Raw genomic sequence first — 20,796 nt, forward strand, 5'->3', positions numbered from 1 at the left:
AAAAATTGGATTTATGAAGTGATAAATAGTTAATACCCAAATTTGCCCAGTGAAAATTCAAATGTATTGAGCAAGGTGTGTGAAATGGATCCTTCAAATTGAGATTCTATGTTGGTAATAAAGCAGAAGCAACTGAAGGAATATTGCTATGTTTTGCTACATCCCAGTGTAATGATAAGGCAGTTCCAGGGTCGTCACTTGTAAGAGAATTCATTCCAGTTTTTTACTGTTATGCATGGAGGTAAAAAGACCATCAGGTCTGGCTAGCTGCATTTGGATTCTGGCTAAAATGTTGGAAATAACACCATACTGGGTTGTGTTTTTTACCTTGGAAAATTTTGCAGGGTATGCACATGGCCTGACCAAGTAATTCAGTGGTAGCATACATAATCATGAGGTTCACATCATCCTTTTTCTAATCAGACACATTTGATCTCCAGATTTGATTCCCTCTTCTTCCATTCTTTCTGTCATATGCAACACTGAGAATACTGCACAACTTAGGTTACCTTGAACGGACCCAAGTGAAAAAGCTAGCCCTTTTGTTTCAGACACAAACTGGTGGGTTTTTCAACCCAGCTTGGTTCAGATTCAAGCAGCCTGATTATGTGCGGCGGTCTAGTTCAGTCTGTAAGTGTCCATGTTGGTTTCAGGATCCGGGCTTAATCATTTTTCACATGTTTAGGTGAATTTGTGCCAATGAACCTTTCCAACTTTTACCTTTCCTAGCACACAGTCAAAACCAAGAGACAAGAGTGAGGGACCGGCTTGGTAAGCAGGGTGTTCTGCTTTGGTCAAGTACAGTTAAAAGCTACAGCAGGTCCAGTTTGACTCAAAGTTTGGAATTTTTAGTTTCACTTGTTTGCCACTCCAGTTACGAAACTAGTTTCTAACCCGAGGTTGATTTCGTTTCCTAAGAGCTAAAGGCAAATGGCTATTTGCTTTGCAGCCGGGCTAAGACAGAGGAGCAATCCATATTTTTTTTTTAAATATTAATCTCATCAAACAATATATATAAAATTTTGTCATGTTAGGTGGCTAACAAGTGAAATTGCTTTCATTTCATGTTTTGTACATCCAACAGGCTACTGAGATCTGTACAACAGGTAAACAAAATCTAAATTTCTTCTATTCTTCAATATATGAGACAGAAAAATGACAGACCAAAAAATGACAACGTTCAATCAAGATATAGGCTAATGTTTCTGCTAACCAACTCCTTCTGAGTCAAAAGGGTGAAAAGAAAAATCCTATCACAGGATCGGAACCTCAAAGAAAAGCATCAATGAACTTCGCCATACCAAGAATCAGTTAAAAGACGTAAGCTACATGTGACTGAGTGCGTGCCAGTTTACGCTAGGGGCACAAAGGTCCGGTCTCCAACATGAATTACCATTGGAACTGGAAGAAAAGCCACCACTGTCCGTACACTCTGGGAAATTTGAAGAACTGGTTTCACCTTTCATCAGTTAGCAACTAGACTGACAAGAGGCTCACTCTTGCAGTCACTTCCAACCCGACATGACTTGAATCCAACATCACCATTAGCCTCTTCATTGTGTATAGCAGGGAGATTAAGATCAAGTACATCAGAGATAAAGCCTATTTGCATTGGAGGCTGTTTGTCTCTGGTTTCAGACTCTTTCAAGATATGAGACCTCTTGTGACCACCCAAAGCTTGCCCTGATGCAAAAACCTTAAAGCAGATTCCGCACTTGTGCACCTTACACCTACTTGTTCCATTACTTGTCACCCCATTTATTTCCTGCTCGACTGAATTCTCAACATTCTCAACCCTCAGAAATTTGGGACTAGCCTCAGTTTTAGGAGAACTGCTACTCTGGGTGTTTTTCTCACAATTCTCAATCTGCTCTATAGCACAGCTGTTACTCTTTCTGTGGAATGTTTGGTGACCACCAAGGGCTTGATGAGATTTGAAAGTCTTGTCGCAGATCCTGCACTTGTATCTGTTCTTTTTCTTGGAATCATCAGACATTTCAGAATTCAATGGAGTACATATTTGCTTGTTCGAAGAATTTCCTCCTGGTTCAGCGTCACAAGCATCAAACATGGCGTCTTTGCAAGAACTCAACTTTGTGGATCCCAAACCAGCTAAATCCAATCCTTCCATCAAATCCTGCCCTGATTCTACTTCAATAGACCTGAAGGTCATTTTTTCACCTGAATTTCTTTCCTCAATTTCTGTAGCATACAATTCAAATCCAGATTCATCTTCCACCGTAGACACCCTGAATTCAACATCCCTGCAGAACATGTCATTGGGAGCTTCTGATCCAATCTTTTCTTCCTTATCAGTCACAATCCCAGAATCCAATTCTTTACATTCACTTATTTTCTTCTCATAGAAAACATTCATAGAAACTGAAACATCGGGATTAGACTTATCCACTCTTGGTTTCTTCATCTGGAAAGACTCATCGCCATCACCAAAAGGAATCCCAATTTCGTTCTGTATAATTTCTTTACTTTGATGAAAAGATTTAATCACAGAATTATCAGAAGACTCCCTAGAAGAATTGAATTCACTCCAATTCCTTACACCCCAAGACAGCATTATCAAGCATAACGCAACATCTTCCACTTCTTGATCAATTTCAAATACATCAGAAGATTCATTCAAGCTAGAAGGTGAAGAATTTGGCGCATTACTGTACCTCATTCTTTTTGATCTCTTTTTCCTCACTGTTATGCTCTCCAAGACCAGGTCTTGCCTTGGACCACCAGGCCCTGGTTCACCTGAGACCCTAAGCTTCACAGGGTGTAACCTCATATGAGCAGTAAGACCCTTCAAAGACTGAAACTTCCTGCCACATTCTTGACAGTTAACTCTTTTCCTTTCTCTCCCAGAATGGTGCCTCATATGACCAAACAAAGCTTTCATTGACTCAAAATCTTTGCCACAAACTTTGCATTGAAACTTCAGCATTGAACTAGAACTACCATCAGTAAAGCTTAAGGATTTCCAGGATTTCTTGGGGTTATCCCTCAAGCCATAACCTTGAAAATCCATATTCTCCTTTGCCTTTCCTTTACCTGAATTCTTTTCCATTGAAAAAACTCACGTCTTGTTCTCTACCGCACAATGCAGCTAAGCATAGAAACCAGATCAAAAACCCCAGCAAAAACCACAACTATCAAAGAAGCACAAGAAACAGAGGAAACAAACAAAAAAAAAGGAAGACCCAGATCAAAAAGAAGGTTCTTTTAGTAAAAAGAGATGGAAAATCTTGAAACTATATGTAAGTAAAGAATCCGTATCCTGTTTTGTTAACCTGGTGGAGTTGAAAGCGTTAAACAAGATCTAGGTGGCTAAAGAACCCTCAACAAATAGTGGGTTTTGACTCTTTGTTGTGTATTCTTCACTGTGTTGTTTATACTAAGCAACCAGAGGATCAAACTGAAAGGGAGAGTTTTGGTTAAGTAGCTGTTGCTTGTTTTTGCAGTAGTAAGCAAAAAAAGACACGAGAAATGAAAGGAAAAGAGAGAGAGAGAGAGAGAGAGAGAGAGAGAGAGATTTACTTCTTGAAATCCTTGCATGTCAAGCAAAGCTACAAAGGTTAACAGGGCTTGGGAAGAGCCTTCTATTCTCTCCACTGCACGATCGAACTGCCTAGCATACGGACAAAAAAATTAAAACAAAGAAAATTGGCTATATTCCAAATAAAAGACCCAAAAAAAAAAAAAAAGGAAAGGTTTTTACCAAATTTTTTGTCACAATTTTTACACTTGAAGTCCAATTGATTGCAAAAGCTCCTGAACAATACATAAATGATAGGAGAACCAACAAAATACAATTAAATTGTACTGATTTTATTTTTGTTTTGGTGTTTGTGATTTATTTTAAATTTATGTTAAAAGTAAAAATTTGTAAAAAGAAAAGTGATATTATAAATTATGTAATTAGTTTTTATACTTTTTAAAATTAACAATATTAGTCTAGTATATTAAAAATTTTCTATTATCTACATTAATATGACATTTGACTGTACTGACATGACTTTTTTTACTGATGTAACATTGAATTTAATTAAAGAACAACGATGAAGTGACATTTCACGAATGATGCAATAATAGTACTGACATGGCATATTGATATGGAATTTATAAATGCAGACATGAAATTAATCAACTTGAACTAATAGTTTTAAATAGGATTGAAAAAAAAATATTAATGATACGAATAAATTTATGAGATTTAAGAAAAAAATGTTATGAAATAAAGAAGAATTGAATTTTTGTACTCCTTAATTTAAAACAAAGAAAATAATGATGTGAAATAAATCAAAAATGTTATATCATAGTTAACACATTATCATATTTAATGCCACATCAGTAAAACAATATCATATCAACATAAATAACAGAAAAATTTAAATGCTATTAAAAATGAGATTAATATTATCAATTTTAAAAAGCAGAAAGATTCAATTTTTACAAATTATTGTATAAAGATTAAATCCACCACTTTGATAAACTATAGGGACTGATTTCATAATTTAACCTTAATTAAACTATAATTTAGGAAGAGATTTAAGATTTAACATTTCATTTTTTAATAAGTTTATTAATTACATGTACGTTACATGGTTTTTCTCATAAAATAGGAGTTTAATTTTAGTAGAAACTGTTTTTTTATTATAAAATTTGTATAATTAATGTAATGCTTACTAAAATTCATTAAATTTTATAAATATGATTTTAAAATTGAATTTATTTTTCCTTATTAATTCTAATTTATTAATTTAATTTTATTAATAATATACATAAATTAATTTTAAATTTATTTTAATTGGATATTTAACCAATATGAGTATTTAATGAGTAGTGTTTCCGGATAATAATTTCAAATTTTAAATAAAATTTTATAAGATTCGGGTACCTTATCAAATAATCGAGTTCGAACTAAAAGATACTTAAAAAATAATTAATATCTCTATTCCAAACAAAAATAAGTAAAAAAAAAAAAAGAAGTTGAATTAGGAAGTTAAAATGAAACCACATTGTAAAAGAGTTGTGATTAAGGAATGGAACATCTCTTTTTGTTTCCTTAGATTAGCCCAAGAAAGAGAAAAATAGAGAAATAAGTTGGAAATTAAAAGCACAGAAAGAGAAAAGAAAGGTGGGGAGAATCTTAGATAAGTGAAAAACATCAAAAACATGATCAACGGTTAGGATGATCCCATCAGAACCTTTCTCCCATCCATTGCCTTACAACTTTCTTCACATAGAAAGGAGTAGCAATCAAGTGGTGCCAAAAGCAATTTTTGTTTTATTAATAGAAATTGGAATGTGGGATGGTTGGTTAACTTTGGGAAATTAGGTTTCATTTTATCAAATGTGAGATTGACCTTTAACAAACTTCATTCTTGAGGTTGCCTTCATTTCTTTTCTTTTTAGTTTTTAACCATTTATTCTGTTTTGATGGTCAATTAATATTGGGAATACTTGTAAATGGTGAAGCACCTGTACAGTACTACTGGGTTCACCTCAATTAAACTCAAATCTTTATTGGTTACATGAATCAATGTTAGAGTAATTCTTGAGTTTGGCTCTACCTTTCCATTGAAAGGGCTTTGGTTTGGTTTTGCTTTGTTTATATTATCTCTTCATGTCATTAAACTCATTATGGAGAGTGGTTTGAGATTCTATATATCACCAACCCCTTGATTAGGACCTTAATTATTTTACTCATGAGGATGTGAAGATCTGTGGGCTTCTTAATTTGTTATTTTAATCTAGTGGAGACTTTGCTGCTGCTACTGAATCCTCTTGGCCATCTACTATTAACAGGCTGGCCAAACATAGATCAGATCAAAGAAAAAGGTCTGGTTGGTCACATTCAGGAACCAGGATAACCTACCCTATCATCGCATCAACTTTTGCCTAAAGGCTTATTTTCATATATTTCAAAGGAATAACTTGTGAGTTGCTACTGAATGTTGTTGTAACATCTCAATTTAGCAAATAAAAGAAGAAAAACAAATGAAGGTGAAGAAAAGAGAGACAGTAATGCATGAGAAGAATGTGGCTAGGAAGTCATATACTACTATTTGTAGGGTAAGAAATCCCACATGTTTTCATTAAGTATTGTTTTGACATTACCCATTGTCTACAATCTTCACTTAAGACCGTCCAAATTGATGCTTAAATTGGACAACTTGACACCTTGCATGAAAAAAGTTGGCTACCCATTGTCTTATACCCTCTCACATCATTAAAATGAAGACAAAAACCTCAACTTTTTGTGTGGTTGGTCAGTTAATCTAAGTCATCCATCGCCCATTTACCCACATCCATTGAAGGGGAAAAAAAAAAAAAAACACAAATGAATTTTTTACCACGGGATGGCTAATCTTGTCAGAAGTATGCAATCAACTGCTTACCAGAGAATGAGCTTTGAGCAAAAGCTTCAGCTAAGCTAAGATGTCAGTTTCATGTCTACCTATTAAGAGCGGGATTATAATTGAACAACTATGATGCCTCTCATTCTTCATTAAGTAGCTTTCTAATCTTCAATTAGTGATTAATGTTGGAGTATTATAAGTTTTTATTCTTATCGGTGGTAGATAATTATAAAGAGGTATGGTCTGGCATGCAACTTATCATATGCTATGCCTAATGTAACACTCTTACTGTGAAAACTGTTCATCACGTGTCACCACCTTGCAATTATCTCTCTCTCTCTCTTTGAGATATGAGGAAAGTACGGGGAGAAAGGGGATTCAAACCTTAAAACATGTCATCCAAAAGTAGGTGAATTCCCTACTTACGCCAAAGGCTTAAGAGTATGTTTCTTGGATCTTTCCTTAAACCAAAAATACTTCTTGATCTTTCCTTAAACCGAAAAGGAATCGTTCTGAAGTGACCGATCAAGCCAACAAAGATCATAACCATCCAACGTCAAGTAAAGAGAAGCCATCTCCAAAGTAAACCTACGTAACATTAAGAGCATACCCAAGGTTTGTGCAGCACCGCAGCACACAACCATCAAGCAGCATAAAGAAATTGCACACTAGAGGTCACTGATATAGCATGGGTATGCACAAAGAAGGGTCCTCGTATGTTCAAGAAAAAAGAGAAAGAGAAGTAGTAGGAGAACAGCTAAAGAAGTATTCAGCTACCCATCAGGCATGAATGACAAAAACTAGAATTTATTCTCACAGATTGTAAATGATTACATTTATAGCAAAGCCATCTTCGCTTGAATAAATACACCGCTACACCAAAAATTAAAAAAAAAAGTAGCAAATAAACACATTTGCTCATGCCAGATAAACACAATCAACAGACTCGCAAAGACCAAAACTAAGTCCAATCATGAGTTGAGGTCCCTTTCTACAGGGATCCCTTCTGATGGAATCACCACTCATCCTGTATATTATTCCCGAGAGACTGATCCTGATGAAGAAAAAGAACAGGATTCATGTCCTGGCGGTACTGGTGCTGCAAACTGCAAATTGAAGACAAAATTCCATGAGTTTCTTTGTCACACCCATGGATACTAACATACTCCCAAGAAACTAATCATGTAACACAATTCTTCTTGTCTGCTACATGCAGAAGTTCTCACTGGAAAATATATCAACCTTTATTTTGAAACAGCTGATTTTCAATCACCATGAGGATCCTTACCATCCAACAAACGTTGGAAAGCTCTATCAGGCTTAGCTTGAATTTGAAAGATTCAAGAGAAATCACTAACAGGAATTGAAAACACACCATTGTCAGCCTTGCATTCCTCAAAATTCCTTGGAGGAAGCACTTTACATTCAAACATTGCACAGCTAAAGAAATTAACTCTCCATTATGATATTGACATCCAAGTGCTATGCTTGGAAGGCTCCTAAACTTCATCCACCATTACTTTTGTCAACCTATTAATAGTGTGTGACCAGTGAAGTCAGTCACTCTTGACTAGGTTGGTTTGCATTCATCACTGTCTCAGGCAGACCACAGCAATCAACCTTCTCCCTCTGATACTCATATGATGTACATGAGTCATCTTGAATATCATAATCATCCTCATTATTCCCCTGAACCTTACTTGAAAGCTGAAAGTCACAGCTATCATAATTACCAATGAAACTTTCAACATGTGGTCCTGAAATCTCATCTATATCTCCCTCATCTTCTTCATCAGTTGCAGCTCTACAAATATCAGCAACAACATTTCCGGAAGAATCAACCCCATCCTCATCGTCATCCTCAATGTACTCATGGCAATCTTCCACATGGTTGTGTTCAAAATGAGCAGAAGTTCCTTGATCACTTGGAGATTCCACGACAGAGTCATCATCCTCTGCTGGAATTCCACACTCAGCTGTCTGCCACTCATCATCGTCACTATCAATATTTACAGGGTCAACTCGATTCTGCTCAGCACGTTTTCTGAGCATAAAGACATTAAAATAATAACTAACAAGGTCCCTCTTGCTATGGGAAGGGAAAACTGCAGGGAGATGATCCCAGAAATTCTTACCCAGTGACACAGGGTTAGTAAGGACGACATTTTGAAATGCTAGCTCTTCCTCTTCAGGCCATCTTTTTGCAAGTTCCTCCCCTGTATCACAGAAACCCAACTCCCCAAATATTTCCGGCCCAAGGTTCTTCCTTAAATTCTCTCTTGCTTCTGTCACATGTTGTCTAATGCATCTGATAGAACCCTGATCAAGGCACTCACAATCAATTCTGTGTCCCACATCTTCACAGCAAAACTTTGCAGTTGTTTCAGAATCAGGCATTGGAATGACACAAGTACCCATCATCTTCTTCTGATCATCATCATCATCAACCATAAGGCTTGCACATGATGATTTAAGGGGAACTTGAGGATCCGATGTATCTGGACAATCTGAAGAGCTCTTCAGACCCTGTTGCCTCCATTCTGGAATATTGGCTTGATGCTCTGGTCCAATAGAAACTAGCTTTCGAGGAGAAAGAATAGATGAATAGATCTCATCGGCATGAAGAAAAGCCCTAATTTGGTGTCCAGATGCAAAATATTCAGGAAACAATGGAAGATGAACTGCCACCTCTGACTCAGTATCTGCATCTATGCCATTGCTGTTTACCCACCAAAAATGAGGAACAGAACAAGAAGCACTAGTTTCATATTCCTTATTGGCTCCACTTAGCACTTTGTTGCATGGATCCTCATCAAACCTACCTTCATCTTGGCATTTACTGTAAATGTCCTCCCATTTACCTTCTTCAAATTCGAACTCTATCAGTTAGAGAAGCTTACTGAATGTTTTAATTTGACTGGCTAGGTATGGTCAGAAGGCTTATGCACATAATTTGATGTGATAAATGAAACATACGCAGGCAATTATTTTACCATGTTAAAAACATAACAAGTTTAGCGCACATAATATTAGAGCTGTGCAACCACATTCCAAATAAGCATCATAGGCAGATTCATCAAGTGAATGTTCCACATATTTAATCAATGAACTAAAAGAAAATCCACCTTTTGTTTGAAACTTGGAAAACACATGCTCATGTGTCTGTGCTTGTCTTATTGAATAGTATCTTAAGTCCTCTATGCAAAGATTGAGTTGTCTAAAAAACTACATAAGTTTACCTAATAATATCAAGTTCAGTATCATGGATCACAGAATTCATTACATGCAATTTCTAAAGTAAAAGGCCGCATGCCCAATCCAAGAACATATAATCTAGTTATGCATAAAGTTTATAGATATATCAAAATTGTAGTACCAGAAATTTGATGGTTCGGGAGAGCACCATTAGGATGAACACCATTGACAACTGAAGCAAAGCAGCTGGTATTTTCCCATTGCCTCGGATGCTTACAAACAACCCCTTGAGAGTCATCAACATAAGGACGTTTATGAATCATTTTAACCTGCAAGTAATAAGTAATCATATTTTAGAGAATAAAAGTTTATGCACCAGAGGATTTGTATGAGAAAGGACTTTGCTTTTCTATATCCTTCAAGGAATGCAGCCTAGATTGGAAGAATGAAGGAAAAGGATTCACATAGTGGTTAAGAGTCAACTGAGTTGAGTTGAGTTGTACACCTATAACTTTAAATGGCAGTGAGAAAGAACATATCCAGCACTTACAAAGAAGAACCTATTTTTAAGACAAGAGTCAAATTATAAATAATACCAAACAAAGATTAAAAAAAGAAAAAGAAGAAGAAGCAGCTTTGCATTTTCTAATAAAAGCAGGCTGCAAGCCTTGAAGAGAAATGAAAACAGGAAAAAAGTAAACATGCCAAATTACAGAGAATCAAAATATAAACAGTTAGCATATCATGCTAAATTTCAAAAGTGAAAAAGAAAAAACAAACAAAGAAAAAGCCAAATTAACAACACAGAGAATTCTAATTTTAACCTTTTCCACCGATATAAAAAATCAAACCTTTATTTTTCCTAGATTTCAAGATTACTATATACCATTTTCCTTTTTTCTCTTGATGATCTCATCCAAAAAAAACCATATTGTAAAAAACCACCATTCCAATATTAACCATTTTAATTAGCATATTTATCACTATATTTTTTTAACTATCAAAGTACCCAACAGCTAAAAAAAGCATGAAATCGCATTTAAATGAATAAATTAAAAAGGAAAAAATCTTGTAAACTATTAATTACAGTTAAAAATAAAATGCAAGTTTATATTTTGCATAATTAAGCTAAATGGACTTGTTATTACCTGAGAATTCGTTGACCAATCAGTTGAGAAATTTAAAAGAACCAGGAAATAGTAAATGAAATAAAAAAATGGATAAATAAAAATTATGCTTCTTAAAATAATTAAACACTGATTTGCAAGAAATAAAGGTATAGAATTAGAAATTTTACTATTTTTAAATATTTTACACAGGAAAAATAAAAGGAAAAAAAAAGGAGATACTTGTGAATAACAGAATCTCTATAAAGTTTAGATATTTAAGAATAACCAGAAAAATTCGAACGACCCAGAAAAAATTGAATCAATAAAAAGAAAATCCAAAGTCAAAATGTACAGATCAACGAAATTCCCTTTTGAAATCGAAAAATTTTCAGAAACCCTAACCCTAGAATCGAATTCAAGACACGGGAATGGGTGCAATAAGGATCAAATGAAAGAGGAGAAAACGAATAAACGGGTGAGAGTCGAATTGAAGAAACAAAAAGGAAAGAGTTGAAGGAATTTTAGATCAAAAAGGAGAGAAATCGAGACGGATTTAATTTGGGATCGCGAAATGGGTAAAGTTAGGGCAAGGTTTATTTATAGGAATCTGATTGGTGATCTCCGATGGCTAGAGGAAAACGGAGAAGTTACTAAAAGAGGTAGAATCTGTAGGAAAATTACGGAAAATGCCACTTTGGGATTCTAGGATCTGAGGGGGACTGATAAGGAAATGGATTTGTCTGACGACTTTGATGCAAGAAATTTAGGTTGATCGTCCACTTGCATGCCACGTGGAGGCATGTAGTTGGATGTTTTACTCCTTTGCTTGACACGTGCAAAATGTGTTTCTTTTCGTTGAAAATAATGTTAAATTTCATAGAATAGATTTAAAATATTTAGTGGTATAATTTATTTTTTTAAAATAGTTATCTTTTTTGTTTGCACTAACATATATTTATTTTTATTATTTCTAAAAATATACATTGAAAAATTTTAATATTTGATTATTAGTGCACAAATGTTTTAAACTACAAATTTTTCAAACAAAATATTTTAAAAATAAGAATAAAGAGGAAGAAAAAAATATAATAATAAAGCTTTTCATTTTTTTCATTATTTTATTTTCTTTTCTCCCTTTGTTTCTTTTAGTAAAAATTTAAAAACGTTTTAGTCATATTAAAATCCAAAACATCTAGATCAAATACATATGCTTGTATAAATTTTCTTAAAAAATAATTTTAAATTATAACTTTTTTTACGGTATTTGTTTGAAATTAAAAATCAATATTAAAACTTGATGTCGTTTCGATACCTTATTAATCGCTTATTTTTTTAAAATAATATTTTATTAATAAAATATCAAAGATTTTGTAATCTGACTGTGTATAGAAACTATACAATATCAATGCATCATATATTAATCTAAAATACTTTTATCTATAAGATACTAGGGATAAGAGGTTTGTACTTATAAAATTGTACCCTACACTTTCCTATGCCGAAGAAAGCATCGGCTTAATCCAACTAAATAGGTGCAGTGTATATATGAATTTTGCAAGACCAAAAAGGTTGCAACTTTTTAGCAAAGAAGGCAAATGGTTAAAAGTTAGGGTCAAACAATGGGATAACACTGATACCTCCTTTAAAAAGGTGTAATTGGATTTAAACCCTGGAGCTTTAGAGTTGAATATTTTTCTTCACCACTTCTACTCACGTTTAGACCAGTAGACTTCCGGTGTATGCCACATGTAGCTTAGTTGTCAGATTCAATAGCATCTTAAAAGCATGTGAAAGGCTTCATTTGGAACCTTCATGACCTCTCTTTTATACTTTGTCGTGGGGCTGGGGGTGGGTTGTTGGTTAACTGATGGCAACTCCTTCGATCTCAACTCATTCTTAGATTTTAAGCTTACACTAATGATTTTGTCCATGTTGACTGCAACTTGCTTGGTTAAGATTGTGATAGTTATGGAAATTTTTAACTGCAATGCAATTTTCCACCTCTGCAGGATTCGCAATGAAGAATAATATTTGCTCATTTGCAGAGAGAGGGACAGATATGGAAGTGGGACCCTTAGAGCCTTTTGTCTATGCATTGGCAACTCACTTGTGTCAAAGCAAAATCCAAGTAGAGTTGGCTTTCTTATCATGCATAGCTTTTTTGAACTTTCAACTGCTGTTTCTATGCTGAGCAGCACAATGGCTTATGAAAAGTAGAAGATTAGCCAACAACTCTTGTGGAGATCAAATGATCTTTGAGAGCATAAGTATTTCAATAAAGGGGCAAATGGTTTATGAAAATTTCACAGTTCTAAGATGACACAAGATTAAATCGAACAAGAATAAAGTTCTCAAACAAACAAGTAACAGAGATATGGTAATATTATCAAATACAATGTAAGGCACAACACAGAGCCTATTACTTTCACCATAATGGTAAATTCCAATTATGCTGGCTACTATGGGAAAGCAAGGAACAACAAAACTCGTCAAAAAATCAAGGCTAAAGAATCAAACTGACAGCCTCAAACTGTAATCCATTGACCGGCAACATAAGCATCCAACCTGTGCATCAAATTTATGCCACAGCAGGCATGTCCTTGAGCCATGGATCCAGTGGCTTACCAATTGAGTACACTATGAAACCAATCTCCCTGAGCTGGTCCACATTCACAATGTTCCTGCCGTCAAAAACAAAAGCTGGTTTTTGCATGTTGTCGTAAATCCTCTTGAAGTCAAGATTCTTAAATTCATCCCACTCAGTCAAAATGCAAATTCCATGTGCATCCTTTGTTGCCTTGTAAGCATCCCAGACACAAGTGACTTGCTTAACAGTTGTGGGACTCATAGGTTGCAGGTGAAGGGGATGATCCCAGTCGAACTTGTTCATAGTAAGGTCCCTCTGGATCTGGTCCTCAGTGACCTGCGGATCATATATGCTCAACTGAGCTTTGTCTCCCAAAAGCCCCTTGCACACATCAATGGCCGGGGTCTCCCTAGTATCACCAGTATCCTTCTTGAAGGCAAACCCTAAGATAGCAATCTTCTTGTTTGAAACTGTGTTAAACATTGAGGAAACAACACGGTTCACAAAACGGTTCTTCTGATAGTCATTGATCTTAATGACTTGCTTCCAATACTCTGCCACCTCTGGAAGACCATTGCACTCACAGATGTAAACCAGATTTAGAATGTCCTTCTGGAAGCAGGAACCACCAAAACCAACACTAGCATTCAAAAATTTGGGTCCAATCCTTGTGTCCTTACCAACAGCATATGACACCTGTGTAACATCAGCCCCAGTTGCCTCACAAAGAGCAGACATGGCATTTACAGATGAAATCCTCTGAGCCAAGAAAGCATTAGCAGCAAGCTTGGAAAGCTCTGCAGACCAAAGGTTGGTGGTCAGAATTCGTTCTTCAGGGACCCAATGAGCATAAACATTCTTCAATGCTTGGACAGCCTTATTGCCTTCAGGGGTTTCCCGGCCTCCAATGAGAACACGATCAGGGTTAAAAAGATCTTGAATTGCAGTTCCCTCTGCAAGGAACTCTGGGTTTGAAAGAATTTGGAATTTAATTCCCTTGCTATTATGGGTGAGAATCTTTTCAATTGCCTCAGCAGTTTTGACAGGGACTGTTGATTTCTCAACTACAATCTTGTCAGATTTTGATACATCAGCAATCATGCGGGCAGCACTTTCCCAATATGTCAGATCTGCAGCTTTGCCAGCTCCAAGGCCCCGAGTCTTGGTTGGAGTATTGACAGAAACAAAGACAATATCAGCCTCACGCACATGTTTCTCAACATCAGTGCTGAAGAAAAGGTTCTTGCCCCGACACTGCTTCACAACACCATCAAGACCAGGCTCATAGATAGGGAGCTGGTCACTGTTCCATGCATTAATACGAGGTATAGAGATATCAACAACAGCCACTTCAATAGATGGGCATTTAAGCGCAATCACAGCCATTGTAGGCCCACCAACGTAACCAGCTCCAATGCAACAGATCTTCACCATTTTCTTTGTATACTATAACCTAAACAAGGAGAACTATTCATATATCAGATTGTGAAAACCACCTTAATCTTCCAAAGCAGAAACAAAATGGTGAATCTAGAAGAAACTTAACAACCATTGTCATTTCAATAACAGCAAGATCCATATGGTAATTTGTATGTAGCAAGCATCTTGTCAGTTTATGTAATGTGCTATCAGAAAGCTTATTTCATCTGATTATGGCCTTTCCAAAAGCTTCCCTCAACCACCATACTAGACTAAGCTTCCTACTAATTCTTAAACGTGATTCTCTAAGAAACTAGAAAGTTAAACTGATATTGAAAATGAACTACTACTCAAGCATACCACAGAAGACAATAACTAGATAACAATATACTATCAGATCTGACTGAGGCATCCAAGCACCGACAAGTATCTCCAGTTAAATTTTAACTAACAGATCAATAAATTGAGCATAAGACAAATGATAGATCCATCATTTAAAGGAAAAGGTAATGAAAATCAATACAATTCAATTTAGATCCATAGACAATTAGCTTGGTTCAAAATTCCTATCCAAGTTTCGTGACAAATACATTAACACAATTACAGATCAACCAAAAGGACAACTTGGCAAACAGATCTGTCTAGTTAGCCGACTTAAAAACGTGCTCATTTTATAAAATAGAAACTACTCACTTTCATTTATGAAAAACCAATTTGAAAAAAGCAAGAGATTTTGAGTCTTTTCAAATAGAGACTCAGATCAAGAACTGCCAAGGAAGTATCTAGTTAACCATCAAAGCAACCTTAATTACAAAAACAAAAACTACCCATTTTAGTTCATGAAAAACCATTGTGGAAAAGGAAAGAAAGTTTGAATCTTGTCAAATGGAGACTCAGATCAAGAACAAGCACTCATAAGGACTCATTTTTAAGCAGCAAAAGAAGCAAGAAAAACACTACCCACAAAACGAAGGAAACCCAAATCAATAAAAAGAAAATGCAAAGAACTAAAAAGAATTGAAAATGGAATAATTTATGTTAATTTACCTTAAGAATCGCTCCTCAAAGATGGACAGAGAGTTCAGAGAAAGAGAGAAGTGAGGAGCTTTGCCTTAACGACATGAAATCAGAAGAGCGGGGTGGTCGTTTTATAGTCAACGTAGTTCCATTTGTACCCTTGTCATTTTCCAAAAATTCCAATTTAGCCGTCAAAGATGGAAGGGTAAATAGGTAAAGTGATTACCGACCGAAGTTCTTGTCAACTGAATTGAAATTACAGAAATGGGTACTGGTACAGAAGACGGTGCCGGATTTAACATCTTTATAATATTCTCTACGCGGTTCTTTCAACAGCAGGGCATAATCTGGTCTGTACTGCAATAGGAATTGATGGAGACCTTCCTTGATGTCACAGGCAACCCATTTTAGCCTTTTATAATGGTTTTTGACCAGTAAAAGGTTTTGTCAATGTGCTTTGCCTCTGGTAGCTTCATGGAATGTGGTTGGCTAGTTGTGTGAAGTGCTTTTTTACATCCAACTTTATCAGTTAATGTTCTGCTAGATTGTTTAATTTGAATAATTTTAAAATTAAGTGATTAATAGACAGAGTTTGTAACAAAATTAGGTTTAGTCACTCTATCTATATGTACAAAAGAAGCAGCATGAAAAGTAGATAATGGAGTATATGCAAAGTTGAAAAGCCAATTGCAATTTGGGAGTTTTAAGTTTCCATCACCTCTTTTGAAAAGCTTCACATGGGGATGGGAGGGGTTCTGCGATTAATGACATAAACTATGATTATTAAAGCTTTAATGTACAATTATGCTATATGGAACCTTTCTAGCCGAACCAAATTTTGCAAAAGTTTCAGCTGTCATCTATATTATATATACAGTGAGTCACTTTCCCCTTGGCATTCTTGCTTTGTAGGCTTTCTCTCATATCTTTTATCTTCAATACAATTTCTTTCATCTTTATGATGATAAAAAGGTTCTTGTCAGTATATCCAAAATAAATACAATGTCTTGCAACACTTCAATTTGCTCAAAAAACAACCAAACTGCAGATATGTAAATTATATTTTTGGGGCTGGCTGAATTTGTCACCATCTCTAGATCCTCCAAATTAATGATTGTAGAAAACCCTATTTGTGAAGCCAAATTTGCTCTGCCACTCACTAGGGAAAGAAGGTATGGAGTCTAATTGTCATGTTAGTTGAGGTTAGCTAGGGTTCTACAAATTTTGTTGGAAACTATATATTCTGATTGAAGTATTGTTGTAGAAAGTTTTTTATTTTTTATATGATCAATGATTTTCATGTGCATTAAGGTCCTGGATCATGACTAGTCATAATTATTAATTGCACAATTTTCTGGTGGGGAGAGAGAATGAAGGGGAAATCTTCAAAATAAAGAATGAACTTGCTTGAGGACTCAGGAAAAAAAAAGGTTTGAGTGCAATTGAAGCCTGTTCAGTAGTAGGAAATAAACAGGCTGGAAACCAAGGAATGAATCATAAGGAAAAAAGGTCCTAGTGATGGGGATGGCTCATAACAATGACAACAGGGGCATCAAAAATAATACTAAATAATATAAAAATTGAAATATAAACAAAATAATAAAAATAAGATGATATGTGGAACCAAAAACCAGTCCGAATAAGAGATATTTATTTTTAAAGAGAAAGGAATAAATCGTTGTAAAAAGATAAGACCTAAATTGACCGGTTAGCCCAAACTGGCCCAATGGACCCATTTGCTTGACTCTGACCCAACAGTATAGGCCGAGGATACAAATCCAGCCCAGGAGGGCTCCACTGTGATTATGTTAAACAATCAAGGGTATTTCCGTAAGTACAATAATTTGGTCTTTCCCCATCCATAACGGTTATTATCAAATCAATCCCCCTCTATTTCTCTAAATCTCTTGATCCAACGGTCAATGTTAAAACCCAAAATTTCAATTATTAATCCGACGCCCACAAGCAACCCCAAAAACTAGCCGTTACACAGAGCGTCCCTAGACCTCTAACGTTCTTTTTTTTTTCCCTTCTTCTTTCTTTAATTTCTTTGTTTCTCCTCATTCAATTCTCTCATCAAAGACTCAAAACTTTCTCTCACTTTCTTGGAATTCTCCACCTTCTCATCAATCAAAAACCAAAACCCAGATTTTCCATTTTTAGTCCATTTTTTTCAAAGATTTCTTCTTGTTTTGTTCCCCCAATGGAGGTTGCTAAGAATTCAAAACTGGGGACTCCTGTGAAAGACCCAGAAGGGAATTCTCAATCGAAAACCCAAAAGGTTTCAAAACTTTCTGAGAATTCAAATCCAAATATCTCTCATTCAAGTTCTCCATTAACAAAATCTTCAAAATCCCAGAAATGTTCTTCCAAGAATCCAGTTGTTTATTCACCAAGAAACAAGCTTAAGGAAAGAAAGTTTGTGGTGGCCAAGAAGAACTCGAAGAAAGAAAGGGCTGACTCAAATCCTACGGTTGGGATTGATTGCAAATGCAAAGAGAAGTTTGGTGGGAATTTAAAGAAGTGTCTATGTGTTGCTTATGAGAATTTGAGAGCATCTCAAGAGGAGTTTTTTAAGAACAAAGCTGAAAATGAAGCTGAAGAAGAGATTGAAGAGAAGGGTGTTTTGATTGAGAATCTTCGAGAAGGGTATGGATCAGATAATCAAGACATTGATGAGATCGAAAACTCTAGTCAAGCAGGTAGTTCTACTATTAAGAGGAGGAGGGATAAGTTGATGGAAGAAGCAAGGAAAAGTGTGCCTGAATCTGGGAAAGTTAAGCATTTGGTTAAGGCCTTTGAGAAACTTCTTTCGATACCAAATTTAAAGGAATCAGAGAAGGAGGGAGATGATGAAAAGGAACCCGAAGAAGAGAAGAATTATAATAATAAGAAGAAGCCAACGAAATGGGCGTTGCCTGGATTGCAACCACCAAAGGTACCTGAGGCTGATATTGAGAATGAGAATGAGACTAAGGATTCTTCTCCTGCATTCTGTCCATCAGATTTTGTTTTGACTGCTGAGAATCTTGGTTTGGATCCGCGTTTCTCGGTTTCTTCTTCCTGGGATAGCAGCCAAGGAAGGTCAGTGAAGCAACTCATTGATTAGTTTACAGCCTGCAAATATATTTGCTTATTTTATGTTCTCTAATTTGAGATACTTACATATATATTGTTCCTCTATTTTGCAGTATTTCAAGCAGGACTTCTAAAGGAGGTCGAAGAAGCCGAAGAAATGTAAGTAACCATTCACTTCTGCTAATTTATTTTCACTGTTCTTGTCATATTGATGTCCAATGAGGTCTTTCCTTTGTTAAGTTTGAGTCTAATCTCTCATCTGTTAGGAAATAGCCTTGCTATGTTAGGAGTTGTGGCATAGTCTTGTGGCAGCTTCTCTTACGAATTAATCTCTTAGGCCTAGTTTCTTTAGCAATAAGACATTTTGAAGTAGTCTTTTATACATATTGTGCTTTGTTATATATAGAGTAGTACTCATGGATCAAAGGTCAAAGAGCTAATAACTTTTAAACCTCTTTTCTGTAGCAAAAAGTCTATTCAAGTGGCCTTATATTGATATAATGTTTATACTTACAACATGGATCACAGATAAAAAATGCAAATATAAATGTTTAGTTTCTGCATTCTGGCTCTTGACTTTTTGTATTTGTGCGTGCATTTTAGAGCTCGGACTCTGTTGGGACAATTGGTGGGAGGAGATGGAAAAAGCAGCTCAAACCCACTTCCCAAAAACCATTCAAGCTAAGAACAGAGGTACATCTTTTGACTTGGGTTTCTGTTAATGGACCACCATGTATCTTATTTGTAGTGATGTTTGATGGTATAATTTTCAATAACTTGTTACTATTACAGCAAAGAGGAAAAACGAAGGAAGATGAATTTATGAAGAAGATCCAAGAAATGATGGTGGAGGAAGAGAAGCAACGGATCCCAATTGCACAAGGCCTCCCATGGACAACAGATGAACCAGAGGTGAGACCATCTCTATACAGTTTGAATTAATTGAAAAGTAATAGTTATATGGTTCTTTTATTATCAACTGTTAACTCCGTGTTCTTCGGTTTATTGTTCATGCAGGTCTTGATCAAACCTCCTGTTAAAGAGAATACAAGACCAGTAGACCTAAGACTCCACAGCGACGTGCGTGCAGAGGAGCGTGCAGAGTTTGATCATCAGGTTCTTTTTAATAACTGCTTAATTGGTAGTATAAAATTTTGGTGGCCATTGCTTTTGAAGTGCTTTGATGTGTGTCTATTTCTCTGGGGGGGTGTATGTGGTAGTACATAGACATAAAGGTTCAGGTAGCTGCATTCGGTATGTGTTGTACTAGGTCCTAACATGGTTGATTCACTAAAATGTGGAACATTTAGTCATTTTTTCCTCTTTTTTTTGCGTGTGTGCAGGTAGCTGAGAAGATGAGCCTAATAGAGCAATATAAAATGGAAAGGGAGAGGCAACAAAAGGTAAATGACATGGAAAAAGCATGATTTAAAGTGTTTGTTTAAGCAAACGATCTAAATTGGTCTTTGCTCTTGCAGATGGCAGAAGGAGAAGAGATAAAGAGGCTGAGAAAGGAGCTCATTCCAAAAGCACAGCCTATGCCATACTTTGACAGGCCTTTTATTCCCAGAAGGTAAAGGTTTTTACCTGGTTTATTTGCTGTTTTCAAGCTTTCAAAAGTTTGTTTCGTGAAATGGCTTCTTTTTATTGTCTTCTGCTTATCTTTAAGGTCCTCGAAGCATCCAACTATACCAAGGGAGCCAAAGTTCCACATTCCACAACATAAGAAGATAAAGTGCTGCATATCATGGAATGACATGAGTACATACACAATTCAAGGCAGTGAAGCAAGAGAAATATAAGTTTTCTGATTATTCATTTGTTTGATTACCGAATAATGTCAATCCTGCTCCTCCCTCCTCGATTGTTTTTCCCCCTCTTGGAAGTGTTCTGAAACATTGTACATGAGCAACCAATTTAGTTGCAATTTTGCCTTTTATTTAGGTACTGATACAAGGAAATTAGTGGAAGAACAATGGGCATGAATGAAGTCTCATTCTGATTAGTGGGCTGCTTTTTTACTTAA

The 20,796-nt window shown here is 35.7% G+C and overlaps 4 protein-coding genes across 8 annotated transcripts; 1 reads left to right on the forward strand and 3 right to left on the reverse strand.

Annotated features, from left to right (window-relative positions):
• Positions 1-1,107: 1,107 nt before the first annotated feature.
• On the reverse strand, positions 1,108-3,386 carry LOC18601620 (uncharacterized). The gene has a single exon (XM_018118937.2). The coding sequence runs from the start codon at positions 3,068-3,070 to the stop codon at positions 1,466-1,468; it is 1,605 nt and encodes a 534-aa protein (XP_017974426.1). The 5' UTR covers positions 3,071-3,386; the 3' UTR covers positions 1,108-1,465.
• A 3,770-nt stretch (positions 3,387-7,156) lies between these two features.
• On the reverse strand, positions 7,157-11,261 carry LOC18601621 (uncharacterized). 4 transcript variants are annotated; one of them, XM_007032630.3, is made up of 3 exons: positions 10,709-11,261; positions 9,742-9,889; positions 7,157-9,229 (listed from the first exon to the last, which is right to left on the reverse strand). In XM_007032630.3, the coding sequence occupies exons 2-3, from the start codon at positions 9,881-9,883 to the stop codon at positions 7,926-7,928; spliced, it is 1,446 nt and encodes a 481-aa protein (XP_007032692.2). In that variant the 5' UTR covers positions 9,884-9,889; positions 10,709-11,261; the 3' UTR covers positions 7,157-7,925. The 4 variants fall into 4 exon arrangements, with proteins under 4 accessions (XP_007032692.2, XP_017975610.1, XP_088661946.1 ...); XM_018120121.2 differs by lacking the exon at positions 10,709-11,261 and adding an exon at positions 10,066-10,593; XM_088805820.1 differs by lacking the exon at positions 10,709-11,261 and having other exon boundaries at positions 7,157-9,226; positions 9,742-10,051.
• A 1,756-nt stretch (positions 11,262-13,017) lies between these two features.
• Positions 13,018-15,866, reverse strand: LOC18601622 (UDP-glucose 6-dehydrogenase 2). Of its 2 annotated transcripts, none has more exons than XM_007032631.3 (2): positions 15,723-15,866; positions 13,018-14,709 (listed from the first exon to the last, which is right to left on the reverse strand). In XM_007032631.3, exon 2 carries the CDS (start codon positions 14,688-14,690, stop codon positions 13,248-13,250), a length of 1,443 nt encoding a protein of 480 aa, XP_007032693.1. In that variant the 5' UTR covers positions 14,691-14,709; positions 15,723-15,866; the 3' UTR covers positions 13,018-13,247. The 2 variants fall into 2 exon arrangements, with proteins under 2 accessions (XP_007032693.1, XP_088661652.1); XM_088805526.1 differs by having other exon boundaries at positions 13,018-14,723; positions 15,723-15,807.
• Positions 15,867-17,768: 1,902 nt separating this feature from the next.
• LOC18601623 (TPX2 (targeting protein for Xklp2) protein family) lies at positions 17,769-20,775 on the forward strand. The gene is made up of 8 exons (XM_007032632.3): positions 17,769-18,776; positions 18,884-18,929; positions 19,374-19,463; positions 19,563-19,682; positions 19,788-19,886; positions 20,114-20,173; positions 20,249-20,343; positions 20,440-20,775. The coding sequence occupies exons 1-8, from the start codon at positions 17,896-17,898 to the stop codon at positions 20,570-20,572; spliced, it is 1,524 nt and encodes a 507-aa protein (XP_007032694.2). The 5' UTR covers positions 17,769-17,895; the 3' UTR covers positions 20,573-20,775.
• Positions 20,776-20,796: the final 21 nt, after the last annotated feature.

Source organism: Theobroma cacao, chromosome 4, assembly GCF_053813885.1.
Source record: "Theobroma cacao isolate CCN51 chromosome 4, ASM5381388v1, whole genome shotgun sequence".
NCBI classification, from domain to species: domain Eukaryota; kingdom Viridiplantae; phylum Streptophyta; class Magnoliopsida; order Malvales; family Malvaceae; genus Theobroma; species Theobroma cacao.